The sequence below is a fragment of the Taeniopygia guttata genome, chromosome 4, assembly GCF_048771995.1.
Source record: "Taeniopygia guttata chromosome 4, bTaeGut7.mat, whole genome shotgun sequence".
Lineage (NCBI taxonomy): Eukaryota > Metazoa > Chordata > Aves > Passeriformes > Estrildidae > Taeniopygia > Taeniopygia guttata.
In genome coordinates, this window is record NC_133028.1 from 5,930,709 (window position 1) to 5,951,934 (window position 21,226).

At 40.7% G+C, this 21,226-nt stretch overlaps 1 protein-coding gene across 1 annotated transcript in view; it reads left to right on the forward strand.

Moving 5' to 3' along the window:
- The window catches only part of POLR1A (RNA polymerase I subunit A), a 29,216-nt gene extending 9,667 nt beyond the window's left edge, over positions 1 to 19,549 (forward strand). The window contains exons 13-34 of the mRNA XM_030270505.4: positions 107 to 361; positions 707 to 898; positions 1,332 to 1,475; positions 1,916 to 2,099; positions 3,330 to 3,412; positions 3,525 to 3,683; positions 4,014 to 4,112; positions 4,969 to 5,121; positions 5,308 to 5,390; positions 6,136 to 6,301; positions 6,775 to 6,996; positions 8,060 to 8,274; positions 8,903 to 9,070; positions 9,712 to 9,847; positions 10,591 to 10,748; positions 11,220 to 11,334; positions 11,948 to 12,064; positions 12,819 to 13,103; positions 13,698 to 13,898; positions 14,635 to 14,752; positions 15,954 to 16,118; positions 18,582 to 19,549. Of these exons, the coding sequence (XP_030126365.4) occupies positions 107 to 361; positions 707 to 898; positions 1,332 to 1,475; positions 1,916 to 2,099; positions 3,330 to 3,412; positions 3,525 to 3,683; positions 4,014 to 4,112; positions 4,969 to 5,121; positions 5,308 to 5,390; positions 6,136 to 6,301; positions 6,775 to 6,996; positions 8,060 to 8,274; positions 8,903 to 9,070; positions 9,712 to 9,847; positions 10,591 to 10,748; positions 11,220 to 11,334; positions 11,948 to 12,064; positions 12,819 to 13,103; positions 13,698 to 13,898; positions 14,635 to 14,752; positions 15,954 to 16,118; positions 18,582 to 18,682 (3,519 nt within the window). The 3' untranslated portion in view covers positions 18,683 to 19,549. The remainder of the gene's footprint in view (positions 1 to 106; positions 362 to 706; positions 899 to 1,331; positions 1,476 to 1,915; positions 2,100 to 3,329; positions 3,413 to 3,524; positions 3,684 to 4,013; positions 4,113 to 4,968; positions 5,122 to 5,307; positions 5,391 to 6,135; positions 6,302 to 6,774; positions 6,997 to 8,059; positions 8,275 to 8,902; positions 9,071 to 9,711; positions 9,848 to 10,590; positions 10,749 to 11,219; positions 11,335 to 11,947; positions 12,065 to 12,818; positions 13,104 to 13,697; positions 13,899 to 14,634; positions 14,753 to 15,953; positions 16,119 to 18,581) is intronic.
- The last annotated feature ends 1,677 nt before the right edge of the window (positions 19,550 to 21,226 follow it).

Consider the following 21,226-nt stretch of genomic DNA (forward strand, 5'->3'; position numbering starts at 1 on the left):
TCCTTTAGTTTTACACAGAGCACGAATAGCAGAAAGAAGATGTTTTGGATGTGTGTGTATTTAAAGATCACTTAGTCCTTTCTGAGGCACCTGAATCTCTTGGCAGGTGTGTCGGCACATAAAGAACGGGGATGTGCTGCTGCTGAACCGCCAGCCCACGCTGCACAGACCTTCCATCCAAGCTCACCGCGCCCGCATCCTGCCTGGGGACAAGGTGCTGAGGCTGCACTACGCCAACTGCAAGGCTTACAATGCTGACTTCGATGGGGATGAAATGAATGCCCACTTCCCACAGAGTGAGCTGGGCAGAGCAGAGGCCTACACCTTAGCCATCACTGATAAACAGTACCTGGTGCCAAAGGCAAGTAAAACTGCCAGATAAATTTATTTCTAGAGGCAATCACTTTCCTTTAGCTTGTCTAATGATAAATGAGGTAATTTTTTAGGAGTCTATTTACTTACCTCTGAGGTTTATTTCTGTGTTCTTTCCCCACTTGTGGTTCTGTTCCTCTAAAGAAGGTCCAGCACATCCAAACAATCTTGTTCCTTTGAGTCTCTGTGTCCAGAAGAGATTCAGCAGAGAGTTGTGCTGTAATGAGTTCTTTACAAATTACTTAAATGCTTTTATCCAGGGGGAATAATTTTGGGAGCTGGAGGCACATGACTTATTAACCCCACCACTACCTTTTTCTTGTTACTTCTTTAGGATGGGAAGCCACTTCCTGGCTTGATCCAGGATCACATGATTTCTGGAGTCAGCATGACAATCCGGGGCTGCTTTTTCACCAGAGAGCAGTACATGGAGCTTGTGTACCGAGGGCTCACAGACAAAAAAGGAAGAATTAAAATCTTTCCTCCAGCCATTATGAAGCCACAGCGATTATGGACAGGAAAGCAGGTAGTTTGTCATTTACTGGGTTAGAGAATGCTGGTGGTTTTAAAGTAAGCAGAATGCTGATAATTAACCAGTGCTGCTAAGGGTGTTTGGAAGGCCAGATCCCATTAACACAATGGTGGTTTTGGTGTGTGTTTCTGAGCTGTAAAACCCAACAGACAGCTTTTTTTTCTTTTAATTTTAATATATATAAGTATTGGAAAAATCTTTGCTGTTTTATATTTCTGAATAATTGTGTGTCTCAGCTCACTGATCCTTCAGAGGATAGAGTAGCAGGAGGATATTCCTGCCTTGTGAGATTTTCAGGCTTTCAAACTTTGCTGCTAGTGGAAAGAATATATGCAGGACGTTGCTTTTCTCATTCGTGCCAGATTTTTTTATGTTGAGAAGTAATTAAAAATAAATAATTCCTGCCCCTCATCCTGCTTCTTTATAGGTTGTTTCCACATTGCTAATAAACATTATTCCAGACAACCATGCTCCACTGAATTTGACTGGGAAAGCAAAAATTGGTGGGAGAGCCTGGGTAAAGGGACCTGCAAAAGAAGGTCTGAATCTTGATTCGATGTGTGAATCTCAGGTATGCAACAACTCTGGGGGTTGGGCTGGGTTGGATTAAAATTGTGTGTGCACAGTAAAAGAATGGGAAGGGAACAAGGCAGATGACAAAGTTAGAAGCAGATATTTGGCAACAGTTACTGCCAGAAGTGGGTGATTGAAGAATAGGCTTGGGAGTCAGGAAAAATTCTCAGTGGTCCTGACTCAGGTAGATTCTATCTGGTTTTGTTAGACCATGTCTCTTCATTGTCAGACTTTATAGGTGGAAAAATGCCGATGGTGTTAGAAGTTTCATTTCTGCTACAAATTCTGAAACTATAGATATGACTTTAACCATTCACCAATATGTAAGCTTTTTAAACTTACACCAATTTCCACATAGATTATACGGAAAACCTGTAGAGGCCATAGTACGATTAAAATTTCTGTTTTCCTGATTCAAAGCTGTGTTTTATTTTTCAGGTTATTATCAGAGATGGGGAACTACTGTGTGGAGTGTTGGACAAAGCTCATTTTGGCAGCTCTGCCTATGGGCTGGTCCACTGCTGCTATGAGATCTATGGGGGTGAAACCAGCGGGAAAGTGCTGACGTGTCTGGGGCGCCTCTTCACTGCTTACCTGCAGCTGTACAGGGGATTCACCATGGGTGGGTACCTGCAGCAGTGCAGCACCTCCTGAGGTCTAAACCAGACGTGGCTGGGCATAATACATGCTAATTCTGTTAATGAAATTCTGCAGGACTGCCCTTGAGTGGGATAGCTGCCTGCCAGCCTTTTTTTGGTCTTATTTTTACGCTGGCCTTCTAAGCATAAAGAGAAGGTGTAGTCTTGAGCATGTCCAACAATTTCTCTTTTCTGCCTGCCCAGCCAATGTGTACACAGATAATATGTCCTGTGTTGAAATTTTGTTTAGATCAAAACCTTGTGTTTTGCTTCTCTGAAAAGTAATTACTGCATAGAAAGCAGAACAGCTGACAAAACAAGGTGAAAGAACTTTAAGGGCTTGGTGATCAAGCCTTGCACATCACACTTTATGGTAAAACTTTTGGTTAATGAGTTTGAAAAGCTTTTATTACAGGTTTTCAAACACAAGAGTTATGGAGACACAATGAACTGCCAGCAGTAGCAAGGGACCAACAGACTGCTGTGAGCCAGGGAAAAGAGAGGGCATCTTTTGGAGTGAGGAAGGTGACTGATTAACTCACAGGACTCCAGAAAGCCAGGGTGCAAAAGCTAGATAGGAAAAGATAACAAGCCTGGAACCACTAGGCAGTTAAAACATCAGAAGTGAGACTGGAGCTGGAGTTTGGGATTTGGTGTTTTGACACAGCCATTTTAGTGTCTGTGCCAGGACTCCTCACAAACAGCTCACAGGAGTTCAGGTTGCAGTGTTTAATCTGCTCCCTGATCCTGTCATCTCAAGGATCTGTATTTTTAATTTATCTTTTTTTAAAAAGCTAAGAAATGCCAAATTGTGAAAAGTTCAACTAATAGGAAATTTGATGTGGATGGAAGGAAAAAAGCAGTTTGATGTGGCTGGTCCATAAAGCATTAGTTTGTACAAGTGCACCAACTAAGAGTTTTTAGAGACTGTTAAAGTTAAGACTCCTTAAATTAGGGAGTTGATTTTGCACTCCTACTGCTTAGTTTTTGTTTTTTTTTTTTTATGGCTTACAACTTTTTTTTTTATGGCTTACAACTTCTCTATCCAGAAGCTATTCTTGTCAAACTGCAAGCCCTGAGTCTAACCATCATTACAACTTTAGTTGTGACTTTCTTTCCCACCTCTTCACTCAAAATCCCTGACACAAAATGTGGTTTCTTCCTTGAATATTTTTTTCAGTTTAGACCATTGTGTTCTGTCTCTTCTTTAACAGGGATTGAAGATATTTTGGTTAAACGTGAAGCAGACCACAAAAGAAAAAAAATCATTGAAAGGTCAAGGAAAAGTGGCATTGAAGTAAGTCTGTTTTGCAGATTTATTTTTTCTTCCATAATGCAAAATTTTTGGAATACGGCCTTGGTCAATCATGCCTGCTTAACACCTAAAAATTCCTATATTTTACTTTCAGGTTGTTAGAGCTGCTCTTAATTTGCCAGAAACAGCATCATGTGAGGAGGTCCAAGGGAAGTGGCAGGATGCCCATCTCTGCAAAGACCAGAGGGATTTTAACATGGTTGATATGAAATTCAAGGAGGAAGTAAACAATTACAACAATGAAGTCAACAAGGTTGGCATTGAGGCTTCTGTGCACCCTAATCTTGTTTAACTTTCTCAATAAGTTAATTAATGTGGATGAGCAGTGCCCAACTATTCTGGAGGCTGAAGCTTTCCCTCTGTCCCCAGCATGGGGCTCCACATGCTCCCTCTCCTCCTCAGCCTTGTCCTCCCTGAGGGAGAAGATGGCTTAATATTCAAGATGCTTTTGAAATTATAAATAGGAATGTATGTGATTACTCATTGTTTCGCTTTGTTAAAGCCTTCCACAGGAATTTCTTGGGTTTATTATTTTATTAATAAAGCTTGGTTTTGTTCCCTTCACTCCCCCACAACTCTGTAGGTTTGCATGCCCCTTGGTCTCCACAGGAGCTTTCCAGAGAATAATTTGCAGTTGATGGTGCAGTCAGGAGCCAAAGGATCCACTGTAAACACAATGCAGGTAATGCAATAACCAGAATATGTTTAGGAGCTGATGTGATGTGTCCTAGAATATAAGCTGTTGGGAAGGGGATGTCTGATCCCAGAGCAAAGTTTTTGTTCTAGACTTTGGCATGGAAAAATGTTAGAAGAATGTAATAAAGACTTCAGTGGGTGATGGAAGAGAGTCAGTGTTTATTATAACCTATTTTTGAATTGCTCCTCAGTAATGAGGGTTTATTGAAATAGCAGAACTGCTTTTGAGAAGGAATGCTGCAGTTTATACAAACAAACGAACTGTAGGAGAAATTTCTCCTGGCCTCTGTTGGAGACTGACCCTCTCCTTCTTCAACTTCTGAATAGGAACAACAAAATCTTTGGTTTGGTAGAAGTGGAAGGATACATTTTCATTTTACCATTTGCAGCACAGACACCAAGCAAGAGACACTCTATAAAAATGCCATCTAAAATGGAGAGAATGACCACAGCTAAAGAGAGAACATTTTGGGTTGAGGTTTTTGTTCTGTTTTTAATACACTGCTGAGAGATGGTGAGGGTAATGTAGGGACCTAAAACATATCTACAGTATTTTTAGTTTCACATTTCTGTGTTCAAATAAGTATACAGAATGAGGTATTGAGGTGATGTTGAGGATGAGTTAGGGTACTGGAATAACTTTAAAAAACCAGGTGAGCTCTCCATGGCCTTTCTGCCCCTCAGTAGCTGGAACTTTTCATGAACAAGTCCACATTGAGCTACAGAGCATTTACTGAGCATTTGACTTTTTTTACTGTATTTTTCAAGAAAAATCACTAAGCTTATATGAACAGAAAGTTGGATGGAAAAGTGATGTTTCCTTTTTTCCTGCCCACATTTAGATTTCTTGTTTGCTGGGCCAGATTGAGCTGGAAGGCCGAAGACCCCCACTGATGGCATCTGGCAAATCACTGCCATGTTTCCAGCCTTATGATTTTTCCCCTAGCTCAGGAGGATTTGTGACTGGCAGATTTCTCACTGGAATCAGACCTTCTGTAAGTTTAAGACTGCTTATGTTGATACTGAGATTTATTTAAGTCTTGGTATTTTAATAGGAGTATCTGCAATTATAATGGACTTTGTTCACCCTGGTTTCATATGAAGTTTTTGAGGAAGAACATAAATTGTCAGTGTTGATGCAGTTATTAGCAGAATGCTGATGGTGTTGTGCTTGTGTTTAGGAATTCTTCTTTCACTGCATGGCTGGCAGGGAAGGTCTTGTGGATACAGCTGTCAAAACCAGCCGTTCTGGGTACCTGCAAAGGTGAGAGACCTGGTTTAGAATTGGAGCCTTTAAAAGGCCCTTTTGTTGGTTGATTGATTTTTCTCTTTTTTTCTGAGAAAGTTCTGTCTACTGTAAGTGCCTGTATTGCTTAGATTAACTTCACTGTATTTGATTTTTACAAAATAGTCTGAATGCTGTTTGTTGTAAGTACAGTTTTTTAGAGATCTAGATCAACTGGAACATTACAGTTCCAAACTCACTTCTGGTACATATCAGCAACAGCTTCTCTTTTTGCAGAAATCTTTTTTTCTGGTACAATTAGATAAGTGTACAAGTTCAGGCAGCTCTAGTTTTTCTTGGCCATGTTGAGTGGCTCTTGTCATTAGTCAAGCAACACCTCCAGTATATATAGAAGATGGAACTTTTTAATTGTCTCAAAGGGTAGTGAGTTCTAAAATAGGGATGCCCCTTTCTATGAGAGAGCTGTTACAGCATGACAGCAGAAATGGAGGGTAATGTACTGTTTCATTTTAAGTCAGATGAATGCAAGGAAACTGGAGGGAGCAGCATGCTGAAAGCTTTACAAATTAAGCATTTCACATGAGTGTTGTGTCTATAGGATTTTGGCTTCCAGAATTCCTGATCAGCCCTTAAGTACACTAAAAATGTTGATGAAAACAGTGGTTTTTGTGTTAGAATTGTATCATTCTTGTTGTTTTGTAGTCTCTTAACAACATTTTTCTTCTCTTTTGTTTTTTTCCCATTTTTTTCCCCTCTGGAATAGGTGTATCATAAAACATTTGGAAGGACTGGTGGTTCAGTATGACCTGACTGTACGAGACAGTGATGGCAGCGTGGTGCAGTTTCTGTATGGAGAAGATGGCCTTGATATCCCTAAAACTCAGTTCTTACAACCTGAGCAGTTTCCTTTCATTGCAGAAAACTATGAGGTAGAACACCTAAATCTTAACTATTTATGAGGGGTGAAGGAGAGACTGAAACACGTGGTTAACATCTGGCATATCTGTCAGGGATCCAGTGGCAACACTTGTTTGTCTCAGTTGCTTTCAGTCTAGTGTACAATTTTATTTGCCATTGTATTCAAAATATGGAAGCAGTCTGAAGTCTGCAGTGTGATTTAAGCAGTCTCAATTTCAGCAGAGCACCAAGCACTGTCTGTTCTAACTCTGCACTTGAATTCAACAAGTTTGATTAACTTTTACCAGTATCACTACTGCTTATTATAGACTGGTAATAATAGCATAAAGTTATAAGGATTTTGTCTCAGTTTGGTTGAAAACCAAATTTGAAAATCTTTACAGCATCTTTACAGCAGTGACAGCAGGTGACCTCAGTTTGCTTTGCCTTTTCTGGTACAGTGAGGACAGAAAGAAGAATAATCATATCAAGTACTTTCTCACAGGTAATCCAGAAGACAAACCATCTGGATGAAGCTTTAGCAAGGATGGAGTCTCACCAAGCTAACCAGCAGTTCAAAGCCATCAAAAAATGGCGAGCCAGACACCAAAACTCTGTGCAAAGAGAAGGAGGCTTTCTGTTGTTTTCCCAAAAGAAGTTGGCAAGTTTGAAAGCACAGCTTCCAGGAGGTGAAATAAAGAATGGAAGAGATCCTGCTACTTTACAGGTAACACAGAAGCAGTTGAACTGACCTAGCGCTTCAAAAGAAGTTACAGAATTCAGTATTTTTTGTTTAATTGCTCTGTGTATCCCAAAGGGTTTCACAGTCTAACTAAACAAGTTACCTTTTAAAGGAATCATGTCAACTATGTGGGTGATAAGCTGAGATGTGTTAAAGTCTGAGGGCCCTAGTGCTGGGGAAAGGGCTAAAAACTGAGATAAATGTGTTGTTAGAAATGTCTTTTTAGGTCATGTTTGTGAATGGTTTGGGGGTTTGTTTCTGTTTATCGGTGGGTTATTTGGCTTTTTTTTCATGTACACAAAGTAAATCTCTCTTGCATGGACAGCTGTCTGCCAGCTGGATGAGAGCCTTTTTGAATATTACAGATCAGAGAGCTGAGCCAGCCCTGCTTAGTTTTTCCAAAAACTATCTTACTTGCATCACGGCACTTGTCTCTATGACATGGCTTCTGATGAAGATGGTGTATGGACACAAAATGCAGACAGATCCTGCTTCACAGCCTTGCTGTCACAAGGAATTTATCCTGATGGAACTTGGGCAGTTAGCCTGAAACTCTGGGTTGAAGGTGTTGAGAGGTGACTCTGTGAGCTTGTCTGCAAAAGCTGTTTTTCCTATTCAGAGGTTCATTTATTTAGCTGTGCTGAATTTGTGTTGCTCTTGACACTTTTTGATAATAAGCTCCTTTTTCATGCCAGCTATGGACAGGTGAGGTGAGAGTCAGCTACAAGCAAAGGTTTAAGTGTGTGAGGGTTTTCACTCCCAGTTAAAATCATTATTTGAGGCTGTATTTCACAGTCTTCTGGAGTAGTTACTATGGAGTAGTTACATAAGTTTGGATATATTTAGGCATGCAAAGAATGTTGAAATTATTTGTCTTCAAAAGTGTTAAGTATCAGAAAAAGGAGAACACCATATTTGTAGCTGAGCTCTTTGCTGTGTTGTGTACACCCTTACATTCTGCACAGGTTTCCTCCTTCACTGCTGCTTGATTGCTTGTGGTCTTTTTGTGGATAAACCAGCCAGCTTAAAAACCTCCTCTTATTTTCAGTTGTTGAAGATGTGGTATGAGCTTGATGAGAAGAAACAAAGGAAGTATCTGAAGAAGACAAATAAGTGTCCTGACCCAAGCCTTGGGGTTTGGCGTCCAGATACTTATTTTGCATCTGTTTCAGAAACATTTGAAAGTGGAGTTGAAGGCTATATCAATAAATGGGAATCTGAGAACAGCCGGAGTTACACACACTCAGCACTTTCTTCTGATAGGTAAAAACCTCTGAGTGTCTTTGCAGTGAGCCAAAACCCAAAATACCCTTTTAGAGCAAGTTTGCTAAAACTGAAAAGTCTTTACCGAGCCTTGTTTCTGGTGTGGCCTTTGTGAATCTAAGCAGAGGGTTTCAAAATGGTTCTTGAAAGCCAAACATGCTTAGTGTGCAGTGGAGAGGTTCTGGTTATCGCTTCCTTCCAAACCTGAATTTTTCCATGCTGTTGAGGGCTTTAGCAAAGCCTCTCTGGAACAACAGCAATGTATTGCTGTCCCCATGTATATAAAATAATAATTTTGTAGTTATCTTGAAAAACAAAGTATGCTCTTGATGCACCTTGGAGTTAGCAAGGCTGTTAGGAAGTGCAAGTGGGAGTAAATGGACTCTCTTTTGACATTCTGGGACTTGGCAGCAGAACTAAAATACAGTTTGGCCAAGGCCCCAGTTCTGTGTTAATGGGCTGTGTTTGTCAGATCAGATGGAGATAGACAATTTTGTCATTTCTGGAGCATATTTATCTGTAAGCTACCAAAGGAAATTGTCTCAAAGATGTAACTGAGCAATGATTCATTCTTTTCTGAGTTTTTTATTTTGTATGTTGCGATAAACCTCTCATTTCCTGTCTCCAGATTGAAGGATCTGTTGTATTTAAAGTGGCAGCGCTCTCTTTGTGACCCAGGAGAAGCTGTGGGGCTTCTTGCTGCTCAGAGTATTGGGGAACCTTCAACACAGATGACTCTGAACACCTTTCACTTTGCTGGCAGAGGTGAAATGAATGTCACATTGGGTATTCCAAGGTGAGAAGGCTGTGTCCTCAATGGGCCCTTTATTTTAGGCACTTAGGTATATAATTGTGCTAGGTACACTAGCAGGTGTATGTGTGAATACTGAGGGTGAGCAGTCCTTCAGTGGCCTTGTAGATTTTGCCTGCTCAGAATACTTTAATGTTTTACAATTTTCCAGTTATTTTGGTTCTTTTTCCAGATACTAAATATCTGTGAAGTATATCTAATATCTGATCTGATAATACAGCAAATCATGAGTTTATTTGGAATAATGTGGGTCCTTACCTGGCCTCATGTGGGCATGTGGGATGCCTTAGGTGGGAGGGCATTGTGTTGCTTCAGAGAAGCAGAGTAGGGGAAGAAAATACAAGGAAGCATCCATCTGTAGGAAACAGACCTCATTAGTCCTTCTGTTCTTGGAACAATTTATTATCATCTATTCTCATAACTGGGGCAATAATCCAGCTGTTGTGCTGTGCCTGGTGAATCAGAACAGAGAAAAGGAGCAGAGCTGTGTAACCACAGCTCTGGGTGCACATGGCTTTGGTGGAACTGCCAGTTGCTGCATTCTGCCTGATGAAATAACCTAGATAATGACTTGATTTGCATAGTGCTTTTATGGCTTAATTGGAATGATTGTTCTTTGTTTAAAGGTTGCGGGAAATACTGATGGTGGCCAGCTCAAACATTAAAACCCCGATGATGAGTGTTCCTGTGCTCAATACCAAGAAAGCTCTCAAAAAGGTGAAACAGCTTAAGAAACTGCTCACAAGAGTGTGCTTGGCTGAGGTGAGCCTCCTTTTCAGTGTCTCTTTTTTGAGAGTCAGCAAAACAAACTCTCCTCCATGAACTCATCAGGAGTTTGCTATGCCATAGTCTTTAGTCTTTGTCTTTTACTCAAGCACATTTTCCTCTGTCTGTAGAATTGGAGGGGTTCTGTTTTGTCTTTGAGACAAGTCTAATCTGGCTGTGATTGACACAGAGCTCAGATAGATACCTTTCTATCTGTCCCCCACCCCTTCCTAATCTTACACAGATGACTGTGCTCAATAGAAGCAGAACATATATCTCTGTGGAGATTTAATACACTGGGAAGTGTTCTGTGTTCCCTCTCTTCCTGGCTATGCACCCTTGTGCTCTCCTACATGCCCTTCTCCTTCTATTTTTTCCACTCTTGTGAGTTGAAAGCAGTAAGAATCAGGTTAAGACTTAGCTGTGTGCTGGAATATTGTCCTGCTCTGTGACCATGGTCAGTAAAATGAAGCTGTAGGCCCCCTGAAAATGGTAATCTCTTGTGAAGGAGTTGGGTGGGGGATGAGGCTGTTCTTCAGTATTGTCTGAGTTTATTGTTGGGAAGACTTAAGTCAAGAGGTGCAGTAGGGTACAGTCCTTATTCCCAGGAGCAAAGCCTCCAGAAAAGTTTGCCCCTTAGCCTAGTGTAATTCTGGTTTCCTGTGAAGACCAGAACTGCAGGAAACAAAGGAAATGTCTTCATCAAAGTAGTAACATTCTTACTTGGGAATGTTTTGTAGGTCTTGCAGAAAGTGGACATCGAGGAATCCCTGCATGTGGAGCACAAGCTGAACAAGCATCGCCTCTACAAAATCAAATTCCATTTCTTGCCCCATGAATATTACCGAGAGGAGAAGTGTGTGAAGCCGAGGCAGATCTTGCACTTCATGGAAACAAGGTGAGTTTGCTTTCAGATACTTTAATATTTGCTCTTCTTTTGCCTTTTTGTGAGCTTTACATGTGGTTGATTACAGTTGGTGTGGCTTTTAGAGCAACAGTTCCAGCAGAGTTGCTTTTATATCTTGAATAAAATTGACAATTTTATTATTCAAGTCCAGTAATAAACCATCTCTTCTGAAGGTCAATTTGCTGTGCAGATTTTATATCCAGATGAGTGTATAATTTTATGCTTTGGATGCACAGTACATCTGTGGCTGTAACAGAGCTCATACCAACCTTTTGATTCCTAAATGAATGAGAAAGGGCTGAGAAAAATTATTTGCATTATTCTATAAGTACTTTTGCATCCAGCAGGGAATATCCTTATGAATTGACTGGCTTGTTAACAAAAATAAATAATTTTTTTGACAACTTCAGATTTTCTGTGGCACTGCTGAGCTTTGACATTCTGAGTTGCTTCTTCTGTCAGGTTCTTTAAAGTTCTTCTGGAAGCAATTAAAAGGAAGACTACAAAGATGGCATCTTTTAATGAAGTCAGCACTCGGAAGACAACTCGGAATGATTTAGATGATGGCCAAGACAAGGTATCAAAAAACATCACCTGAAAAACACCTCACTTCTTTCACTTGTTGAGAACCAGAATTGGAAAAGTGTAGCATGTTTCAGTGCACACAAAATGCATGAATACTAAATTACTACTTAAATACTTCATACATAAACTGTCTCTGCATTCTCATAAAATTAACAAGAAAATTGAAGTTTTTGTGTACTAAATCCTGATTTGCTTAAGACTGTGCTCTGAAAATGCTTGTTCATTTTAGGTTCTTTGGGACAAAAGCATATCACTCTTCTTGCTCACAGATCAGGGTCCTGTGGGAGCAGTGGTTGTCAAAACTTTGGGGAAGGTCCTTTGTTTATTGAAGTGCTTTTGCATGTTCCTTCTGCCATTCCTCTCCCATCAAGGACTGTCAAAGTAGACTGACAGTTTATCCATCTTGTAGACATTCATCTTGTTAAATGTTGAAGTTATCAGGAGTGTGAGTTCATTTTTTAAAGTAGTGGACGTACAGAAATTAATTTGTAAAGTAGAACATTGAACAAGACATTTTGAAATTCCAGATGTTTGGCTGAAGCCTTTTGATGCTATTGGTGCTGACTAGCAGTCAGCCTGGTGATCTGTCTGTCATGGATTTTTAGACACTGAATAATCTAGAAGCTGTAGCAGAAGAAGAAGAGAACATTGTTGATGCAGAAGCTGATGAAGGGGATGGTGATGCTACAGAAACAAAACGGAGGAAGAACCAGGAAGAAGAGGTAATGACTTTATAGGTGCTCAGCACTGCTCTTTAGTTCCCTATTTCTTCTGTGTTTGACTTGGGAAGGAAAACTTCCACTGAAACAAAATGCTGAAAAAAACCAAACCTCCCTTGAGAGGAGATAGGAAAGTGTCAGCTTTGGGCTGAAGAGTTTTCATTTGGCTCTTTTCTGAAGCCTTGTTCTTCAGGCATTTGGGTGGATGTGTCTGGAAATCAGGCTGTGCTGTTGTTTACCTTAACTTTACCTTCTTCTAATTTCATGCTATTAATTGTTTTTAAAACTTTACTATGGTCCTTAAAAAATAGTCTCCCTGCATGTTTCTCTGTGTTTGGTACATCATAATTAGCTCTTAAAAGATGGAGTGCTGTAATTTAGGAAGAGGATGGGGTAATTGAAAATCCTGAGGGAATCCCATCATCAGAGTTGGATTATGGGAAGAAATTGGACTTTCTCAGGGAGAGCAAACTAAATTCTGCTACAGTCTCAACATCCTGTAGCATCCTGGACTGTGCTGAGAAATTATGGTAAGATTATGAAGAAATCAAGACTAAACTGAATCTGTTGTATTATTTTCTTTGCAACAAAATCACATTTTCTTTGTGCCATAGGGGCAAGATCCTTGCAACTCAGCAGTGAAGAGCATTCCAGAATTAAACTGGAATTTTATTAAATTAAATTAAATTAAATTCATGGTGTGCTGTGTCTCTGTACAGGTTCTGGCTCAGATAAACATAATGTTATTTCTTTGCAGGTTGATTATGAGAGCGAAGAAGAGAATGGGGAAGAAGAAAACATCAATGAGAACCCAGAAGATGAAGAGGCTGAATCTGAAAAAGAAGAAGAGACTCCTGGTGCTGAAGAAGATCAGAACAGAGCAGAGGGTGAAGATTCTCAGCATCTTTCCTTTGTGTCTCAGACTAAAAAAGGGAAAGATCGATTGCTTCAGTCAGCAGAAGTGCGAGTGAGCGCTGTAGTGGAGAGCCACCCATCCATACAGGATTACACCTTTGACACCGAAAATGAGCTTTGGTGTGAGGTAAGGTGGAACATCTCTGGGTGGTTGCACAGTGGTTGCCTGTAGCTACCATAACAAATGGTTCTTTTCAGTGCAGTGCTGCTGTTCTGTCTCAGCAGAAAGTGGCGCTACAAATGCATTTTTTGATGTAATGTTTAGTAATTTCTTATTTTAGGACACCTCATGTAACTTTTTCTAAGAACAATCTTTTGACAGGTTTATTGTGTTTTATTCTTCTAGTATATGATGGTCAGCTGTGTAGCCTTTGATGAATAAAAGCAATGGCTGAACTGTTAAAAAAATGTAAACATCTTAAAAAACAAATAAAAACCTCAACAAGCATGTACCTGTACCACTCCATAAAAAAAAAAACAAAAAAACAAAAGCCATCCCAAAAAGCTGTCTTTGTAAGTTCAGAGACCTCAAAAGCAATGTGGATGAATAATCGTGGAATGGGGAGTTCACATGACCATCTTAATTCCAGTCAGACATTTCTGTTCCTTAACACACAGTGAGGATAATTCCATTTGTCAGCTTTTTGCCTGAAAAGAAGAGTGCTGGTTATTGAGCCTGGTGTTCAAGCCTCCTTACACTGTGTTGGTTTTTTCCCTTCAGGTTTCCTTGGCATTGCCTCTGACCAAGGTGTACTTTGACCTCTCCTCCCTGCTGGGGTCCCTGGCGCGCAGCACGGTGATCCACGAGGTGAAGGGCATCACACGCTGCCTGCTGAACGAAAGCACCAGCAAGGAGGGAGAGAAGGAATCTGTTCTCCAGACTGAAGGGATAAACCTGGCAGAGCTCTTCAAATACTCTGATGTGTGTAATCTATTCCTAATTCCAGACTTCAATGCTCTTTTGAGTTCTGGTGGATGATGGATGTCATTTCAATTTCTCAGGGGTGATGTGTAGCATTTTCAGCTCTTGAACTGTCTTCCTCCTCCTTTTTATCCCCAGTTGTATTCAGGGGAGCCTTTTCTCAAGGGCAGCTTGCAAATCAGAGTTTGTGCAGCAGCCAGGGCCTAATGACAGATGATTTCACACCATTCTTCTCTCTCTTGTCTCTCTAAATATTACTTGAGGGAGTTCTTCCATCTCAATGAATTGCAGTGCTTGGAGATGAATAGTTCTGTTATCCCATCTAGCCCATAGCTCTCCAAATACAGGATTGTTTTAAGCTGCATCTTCTCTTTTGCTAAAAGTTCTGGCTGGCTGAGACACACTGGGTGTTGCATTGTGTTGTTTGGAAGACTTTAACTTGTTTTGCTGGTGTATTTTGTTAGCTTCCTTTTTGTGATTTCAGTTGATTTTCTCCTGTGGTGAATTTTGACTCCAGTGCTCCTATTCATCTATTTAATGCTGCTTAGCACAAATCCTCAGAATAATTTTTCTCTGTGATTGACAACTAGGCTGCTTCCTAGTTACTCTGTAACTGTTGGTTCTGCTTAAGCTGATGAAGAATGGAGGAAAAAATCTATCTTAGCTTAGCTTAAGTTATTTAGAAATACAGAGCAACTGTTGTCCTAACCTGTATCTCTGTTTTTTCTGCTTTCAGATTTTGGACCTGAACAGACTTTATTGCAATGATATCCATGCCATGGCTAAGAATTATGGAATTGAATCAGCCCTGAGGGTGATTATAAAGGAAATAAAAGATGTATTTGCTGTATATGGTAAGATTTCTTTGCATTTTTATAGTCTTTAGTACCATTAATATAGGAAAATGCAGCCACATGCTTTCAGTTACGGTTTTGTGTGATCTTTTCATTTATGTGCCTATTTTTAGGTTGCAGGTTTTCATTGTTTTAATGATTTTAGAGTCTTCTGTGAAGACCTTGTTAGTTAATTATTAGACTTCTTTTAATCAGTAGAAAATAGGTGAGGTTGAATTTATTCCCCCTTCACAGAGTTCTTCTCTTCTGGTATATTTTTTGCAAGCTGCAAGTTTCAGACCAATTAATTATTAATGTCTGAGGAAGCCAACTGTTAGACTTGTGCAGTGGCCCTGAGGAGAGGATCAATCTCACCTCACCTTGCCTTTTTAATGATGGGAACCTAGGCTCCTGAGTTTTTATATCTTTCCTAAAATAGCTGCCCTGCATTATCTGAATGTTCTTCTCTGAGATAGATGATTCAGAGAGCCCAGCCAGGGGAGGCTGCATGACTTCATAGGCACTCACTCACTGGAGTGGAGTCTTGCTATGAAATAAACTATTGAAAATAGGGAAGATTAATACAGTGGGAATTTTAGCAAGCAGTTATAGCAAACAGATTTGCCAGCTGGCAGCCCAGAATGGTCTGACCTTCAAGTTGTTCAAGAACTGCTCAGTAAATGTTGACAGAGCTGTTAATGACCCCCATTACACTAAGTCCACAAGTGTTATTTAGGAATAAATGCATTTTTTTTAGACTGAACAGGGTTTTCTGTGAATGCCTGATGTCATGCACAGAGGACATCAGAGCCTTTCTGACTCTGGGGCCCAGCTAATCCAGGGCACCAGGTGAGAGGCAAGAGCTCTGTCCCTCCCAGATGGATGGGTGTGTGATCCCCTTCTGTGGAAACAAGGATGGTGCAGACATTTCCTGATTTTATGTAGAGGAACTCTGCTGCCTTACAGCATTCTTGACATTGCAGTTTCCCATTCTTTTCATTTCAATTTGGAGAGATACTGTTTTGTATTAGAGTGAGGTCTGCCTCTCTTGGATATTTGAGGGGAGCAGTTAAGGCAGAGACACACTGCCAGAAGAATGTTAATAGAGATGTTCTCCAAGCTGGTTGGATTCAAAGGATTTATTTTAGACCTGATTTGTTTAAAAAGCCCTACAGACTTAGCCCTTGAATGCTCTGATGATTGGTCTTCCTTGTGTTTTAAGGAATTGTGGTAGACCCTCGACACCTTTCGCTTGTGGCAGATTACATGTGTTTTGAAGGCTTTTATAAACCCCTGAATCGCATTGGAATTCAGTCCAACTCCTCCCCTCTGCAACAGATGACGTTTGAAACCAGCTACAAATTCTTGAAGGATGCAACCATGATGGGTAAATGGTTTAGTTTGAGATCTCTTGCTGCAGCATTTCACATATGCTTGGTTTCTGTCATAACTTTCCAGTATTTTGAGTAATCCATAATTGTATTAGAAAAAAATGCCAGAGGCAGAAATTTTAAATAAGCCCTTGCCTAGGAAAATGTTCCAGATGTTTTTAGTAAAATTCTGTCAGCTTAAATAAAGCCAGCTCCCACATGTAATCTGTGGGGTCTGTGACTCCTTTCTTTAGGAATTAGATGGGCATTTTTACAACAAGCCTTAAGCTTGTTAAGATTTATTATAGTAAAGCTTTATAACAGACTACTAAATCTGCCTTTTTCTGTCTCTAGTATTAAAATTGTCTTCTCTGCTTTGTTTTTGTGCCCATGTTATAACTTCCATATCTTTTCCAGCCTTGCTGTTCAGCATTTTATTTTGAGAACAGACCTGGCTGTAACTCTGATTTAGCACTTTATCTTTGCTTTTTTTCCCTCAAACACAAAGAATCAGATTCATTTGTCTAATGGTAGGTTTCTGGTGCCATTTGAGATTCCCAAGAGTATCCTTCTGCCCTCTAGTTGCCTCTTTGGAAGGTGTAGAGATCCCATGGCTATGTGGATCATTTAGGATGTTTGGAGCAGCACTAGCCATCTACATTTAAGGCCTTCTATCAAAAAAACCTCATGCTTTGAGTCTGTCATTTGACAGCTTTTGTGATTTCAGCCTTTGGATACTAATTACATCTCTCTTTTGCAAATTTGGTTTCTCTCACTTGCTAGTCAGATGCTTGCTTTGCAGATGCTGCTGTGCTGTCCTAACAGAAATGGGGAGAGCTCTCAGTATGATCACTTCAGCTCCTGTCTTAAACTGCCTTGCACTGACATCAGAAATACTTCTGTCACTGAATTCCTTTTTGCTAGTGCTGGTTTATACCTTCTCTGGGAAGGAAGATTGAGTTTTAATTGATAGCATTGATTGCAATTGACTCAATTAATCTGGAAATTGTGAAGGAAAAGTGTAAATCCAGGGTGAAATTAAAGAGGAGGATGTTTCTCACTCAGTTTCACCCTCTGGATTTTTGTTGTATCACATACTGACTTAGAAATTAAATCAGAGGAGTTTTTTGCCAAGTGAAATGCAATGTATGGATAATATTAAGAATAAAGGCATTCATTGCACACTGACAGAAGGGCAGGGTGGTTTGGCAGGAACTGCACTGATTACAAGCAGAGGGAGTTAATGATTTCACCACGCTGGAAATCAGTCGTAATGGGGATTGCAGCAGCCTGGATCTAATTTGCTTTAATGTATCTGATAACTTGATTGTACACTTCAAGAGACACTGTGAGGGTGCCCTAATCAGCAGGAAGGAAAGGAGCCCTGGAGCCCTGAGCAGTAGGAAGGAGAGGAGGAGGTTTGTGAGGATGGGCACAGCGGAGTGAGCAGGGCTGGTGGAGCCCAGGCTGCTCCCCAGGGCTCCTTGTGCAGGGAGCAAACTGCATCAGCACAGATCCCCTGGGCTGTTTGCTCAGAGAATGACTCTTTGTTAACATCACATGAGCAAACAGGGCAGCACGACTGTCAACCCCCTAACAAAGGGGCTTTTTTTTCTTCAGTTGACACACATTTAGGAGCAGCTTTTTAATTATCCAGCTGTAGCTGAGATCAGAGCAGTGAGCACATGCCATACACAGTGCTGCCTATGCTCCTGCCCCCACCCTCTGCATGATGCAAAGTTGAGTACATTTTGCTCAGTGGAAGAAAGATAACCAAACTTAGGAGAAGTTTAACAATTTTATTTCTAATTTTCTACTGCTCTAATGATAAACTTTCAGCTTTCTGTAGTTAGGATAAATGAAAAACAGCCTGAATGCTTACAAAAACAGTGGAAGTAAAACAACCCCCAGACATGTCATCTGGAGTACTTCCAAATTTCTGTGACACTATTTCGCTACAGTGAGTAACCACAAAATCAGAGGAATTCATGGAATGTCTCTCCAGTGAAAAGTTCTCTTCCTATCTAGCCAGAGGGATTTAAAATACACATCAAAGGGATTCATGCTAACAAAGGAAAAAGGCAGCAATGACAAGGGAATCTTTCTGGTTTTGCCTCACATGTATTTTTTAGTGGCCTATTTAGTCACCAGGATGTGTTCACTGAAAGGCCAAATCTGTGTTCTCTTAGAATTCAGACTGTTTTGTCTTTCCATATGGAATCAGAAGATTTTAGTAATGTGTGGCCTAATTACTTGCTTGGACCAAAGATGGGAATGTGATAATAGCTGTTGTGGGAGGATTAGAAAGAGTTCTGTCCTCTAAACTCCCAGAAATCCCAATTCAGTGTGAACAGCAGGTGGCAGAACCTTTCTGAACCTGGGGGTGCTGAGCCAGATGGCTTCTTGCACATAAACCTAAATGTTTAGGTTTATGACCTTTGGGACCCTCCTGATAGGATTTTGTTTGAATTCTGTTGCAGGTGCCCACGATGAGCTGCGATCCCCTTCGGCCTGCCTGGTGGTTGGAAAAGTTGTCAAAGGAGGGACTGGCTTGTTTGACCTCAAGCAGCCCCTGAGATAGAGTTTTGTGGTAACTTAAGGATCTGGTTGAAATGTTCATCGCAAGAGCTGCATGTGCTCACAGCTAGGCAATGAGGGCACTTGCTGTGCCTCCAGATGCCTTTCCTGTGCCAATAGGTTTCTTTATCTGGATACCCAATGAGCCTTATCTATTTAATGAGTACAGGAGCTATCTTTTGATCCAAAGAATCACTTATTTACAGTTCATCAATGTAAAAAATGAGGTTATTTGTTTACACAGAAAAGAAGAAAGTGCTGGAGTCGGTCTGGGTCTCAGACTGTGCAGCTGTTCTGGCAGGCAGAAGTGAAAGCAGAATCTGTTTATGCTGTCTGACTTCTGTGGGGGCAGAATCCCATCATGGTAGTGCCAGATGCCACGTGGCCATTCACATGGCAGATTTCCAGTACTGGAAATGGCATTCCAGACTGGCAGGTGTAGCTGGGCACTGCTGTGCTGAACCTCAGCATCTGTGCTCGATGCATTTCTTACTCTTTTGCTGCACTGATATGAACTTGTATAAACTTCAGAGGATACATTTTACTACTCTGCTCCTTCATTTATTAAGAAGAATGTGTCTGTGACACAATTCTTAAATTTCTTTTAGCTGAAGAGTGGAATTCAGATTTTCCACAGTTTCTATAGGCATTTTCCAGTGCTCTTTTAACTTCTTTGGGTAGAATAGATCTCACACAGTGAGAGATTTGATTTTTGCTAAAGATTTATTCCTTAAATGCCAACATGAGCTGCTGGAGGAGTGACTAGGCGAAAGACTCCTGTACAAATTACCAAAACAGAGATTATAAACTATTTTTGCTTAAATATTCTGTATCAAAGAGGATATTTAATAAAATAAATACTCTGAATGCTGTATTATGTGGTTGTGTTACCAAGGGGAGTTCACTTTTAACTCTGCTGGCTGTTAAAATCATGTGACCCAGGGCTGTTTGCCACTCCTTAGAAATCAGACTCATTTATATATTCTATATTAATCAGGATGCACTGCACACAAGCAGCTAAAGCTCTCTGGAGTTTGCTTACTGCCATCTAGGCAAGTTTTCTAAGAGATCTCAGTGCCTGATTATTCTCACTGGTACCCTGGCACCAGTGGGAGTGCTGGAGCAGAGGAAAGCCACTTCCACTAGGGCTGCACTGAAGGGGATCACATCAACTAGTGGCAAATGTTGATTTAGGATTGTGAAAGAGCCTCTGTGGAGTCTCTTGACTGACTCTGTTCTGCCTCAGCCCCTTAGAATTGTGTCACATGTCCTGCCAATTGCACTGATGCTTAACAAATGTGTTAACTCAGCAGGTGTCCAGTTTCACTTTGGAAATCCCTGGGAAAGATTTTCTTGTGTCTTTCTCCAGTCTTAGCACCTGTTTTGTAGTTGTCAAAAACATCATTCAGCAAAGAATCCTGAGAGGTTCAGTTGGGTACAGTTTAGTAAACAGATGGGAAAGAACAAACATTGTACAAAAAGGCTTTTACTTCCAGGTTACATCTGTACTGGTACAGACTGTTGAGGGATCCACAAGACGTGTTCACAATCCTGCAGTGAAGAGCATCTGTGCTACATTTCCTGTCTGGAGATGTGGCATCCCTTGGTGCTGAAAACAGTTTGATCTAAATAGCTCATTCATTCAAGTGAAGTGGTTACTCAGTGCTGCTCCCAGTAACACTGATGATTCTTTAGCTAGAGCTATTTGGAAAACGGGCTCAGGCTATGGCAGGATGATCCAACTTTCCCTTTCAATGTTGAATTGCCTTTAAAATATGGGCATAGACCAGGATCCAAAACCTGATTCTGGTTGTACAGATTAGCACTGTAGAAAAGTCTCAAACACAGTATCTTAGATAGAAAAAGGAAGTAGGTGGCTGTTTCTGTTCATGGACAAAAGTGATAGGGGAGAAACACGACCTCAGATGAGAGGCCATCTCTCCAAGGCTGGGGAAAGGTACATATTTTGGCATATAAATGGGCTTATTTTATACTGTGAAGGAGAAGCTGAGGTAGCAATTGATCTTAATCCCTGGTGTGAGCAGATTGTCTTTGGGATCATCTAAACTGCCCTTTCTGAGAAACGAATTTCAGTTTGCCTAGAATTCATGTGTGTGCAGAAAACAGCTAGAAAAAAGTCCTGCTTCGTGTGGTTAGGTACTTTACTTTCTTTTCACATCCCATGAACCTCTGTTGCATCTAGATTTTTTATTCTAAAGTGTCTGTTTTCCTCCTTGTACTCATTGCTCTCACTGTACAGTGCTTTTTGAGGAAGTATGATCTACCTACCCCCAAATTGTGTTAAAAGGCTGCAGTAATGGCTGGGGCTCTTGCTGCTTTGTGATTATCTGCAACAGACAAATGAGAATCACTTTTGGCACAAAGGACCCCAAAGAGGGAGCAGTAGATGAGATTGTGTAGAGAAGAGGAGATCATGATTGAAAGGCTGGAAGAATGGAACCATCCCTTCTCTTGGCTGTCTGCTGCACTTCAGGGTACCCAGTGCTTTGAAAACATGGGAGGAACAAGAGCAGAAAAAGCAACTTCC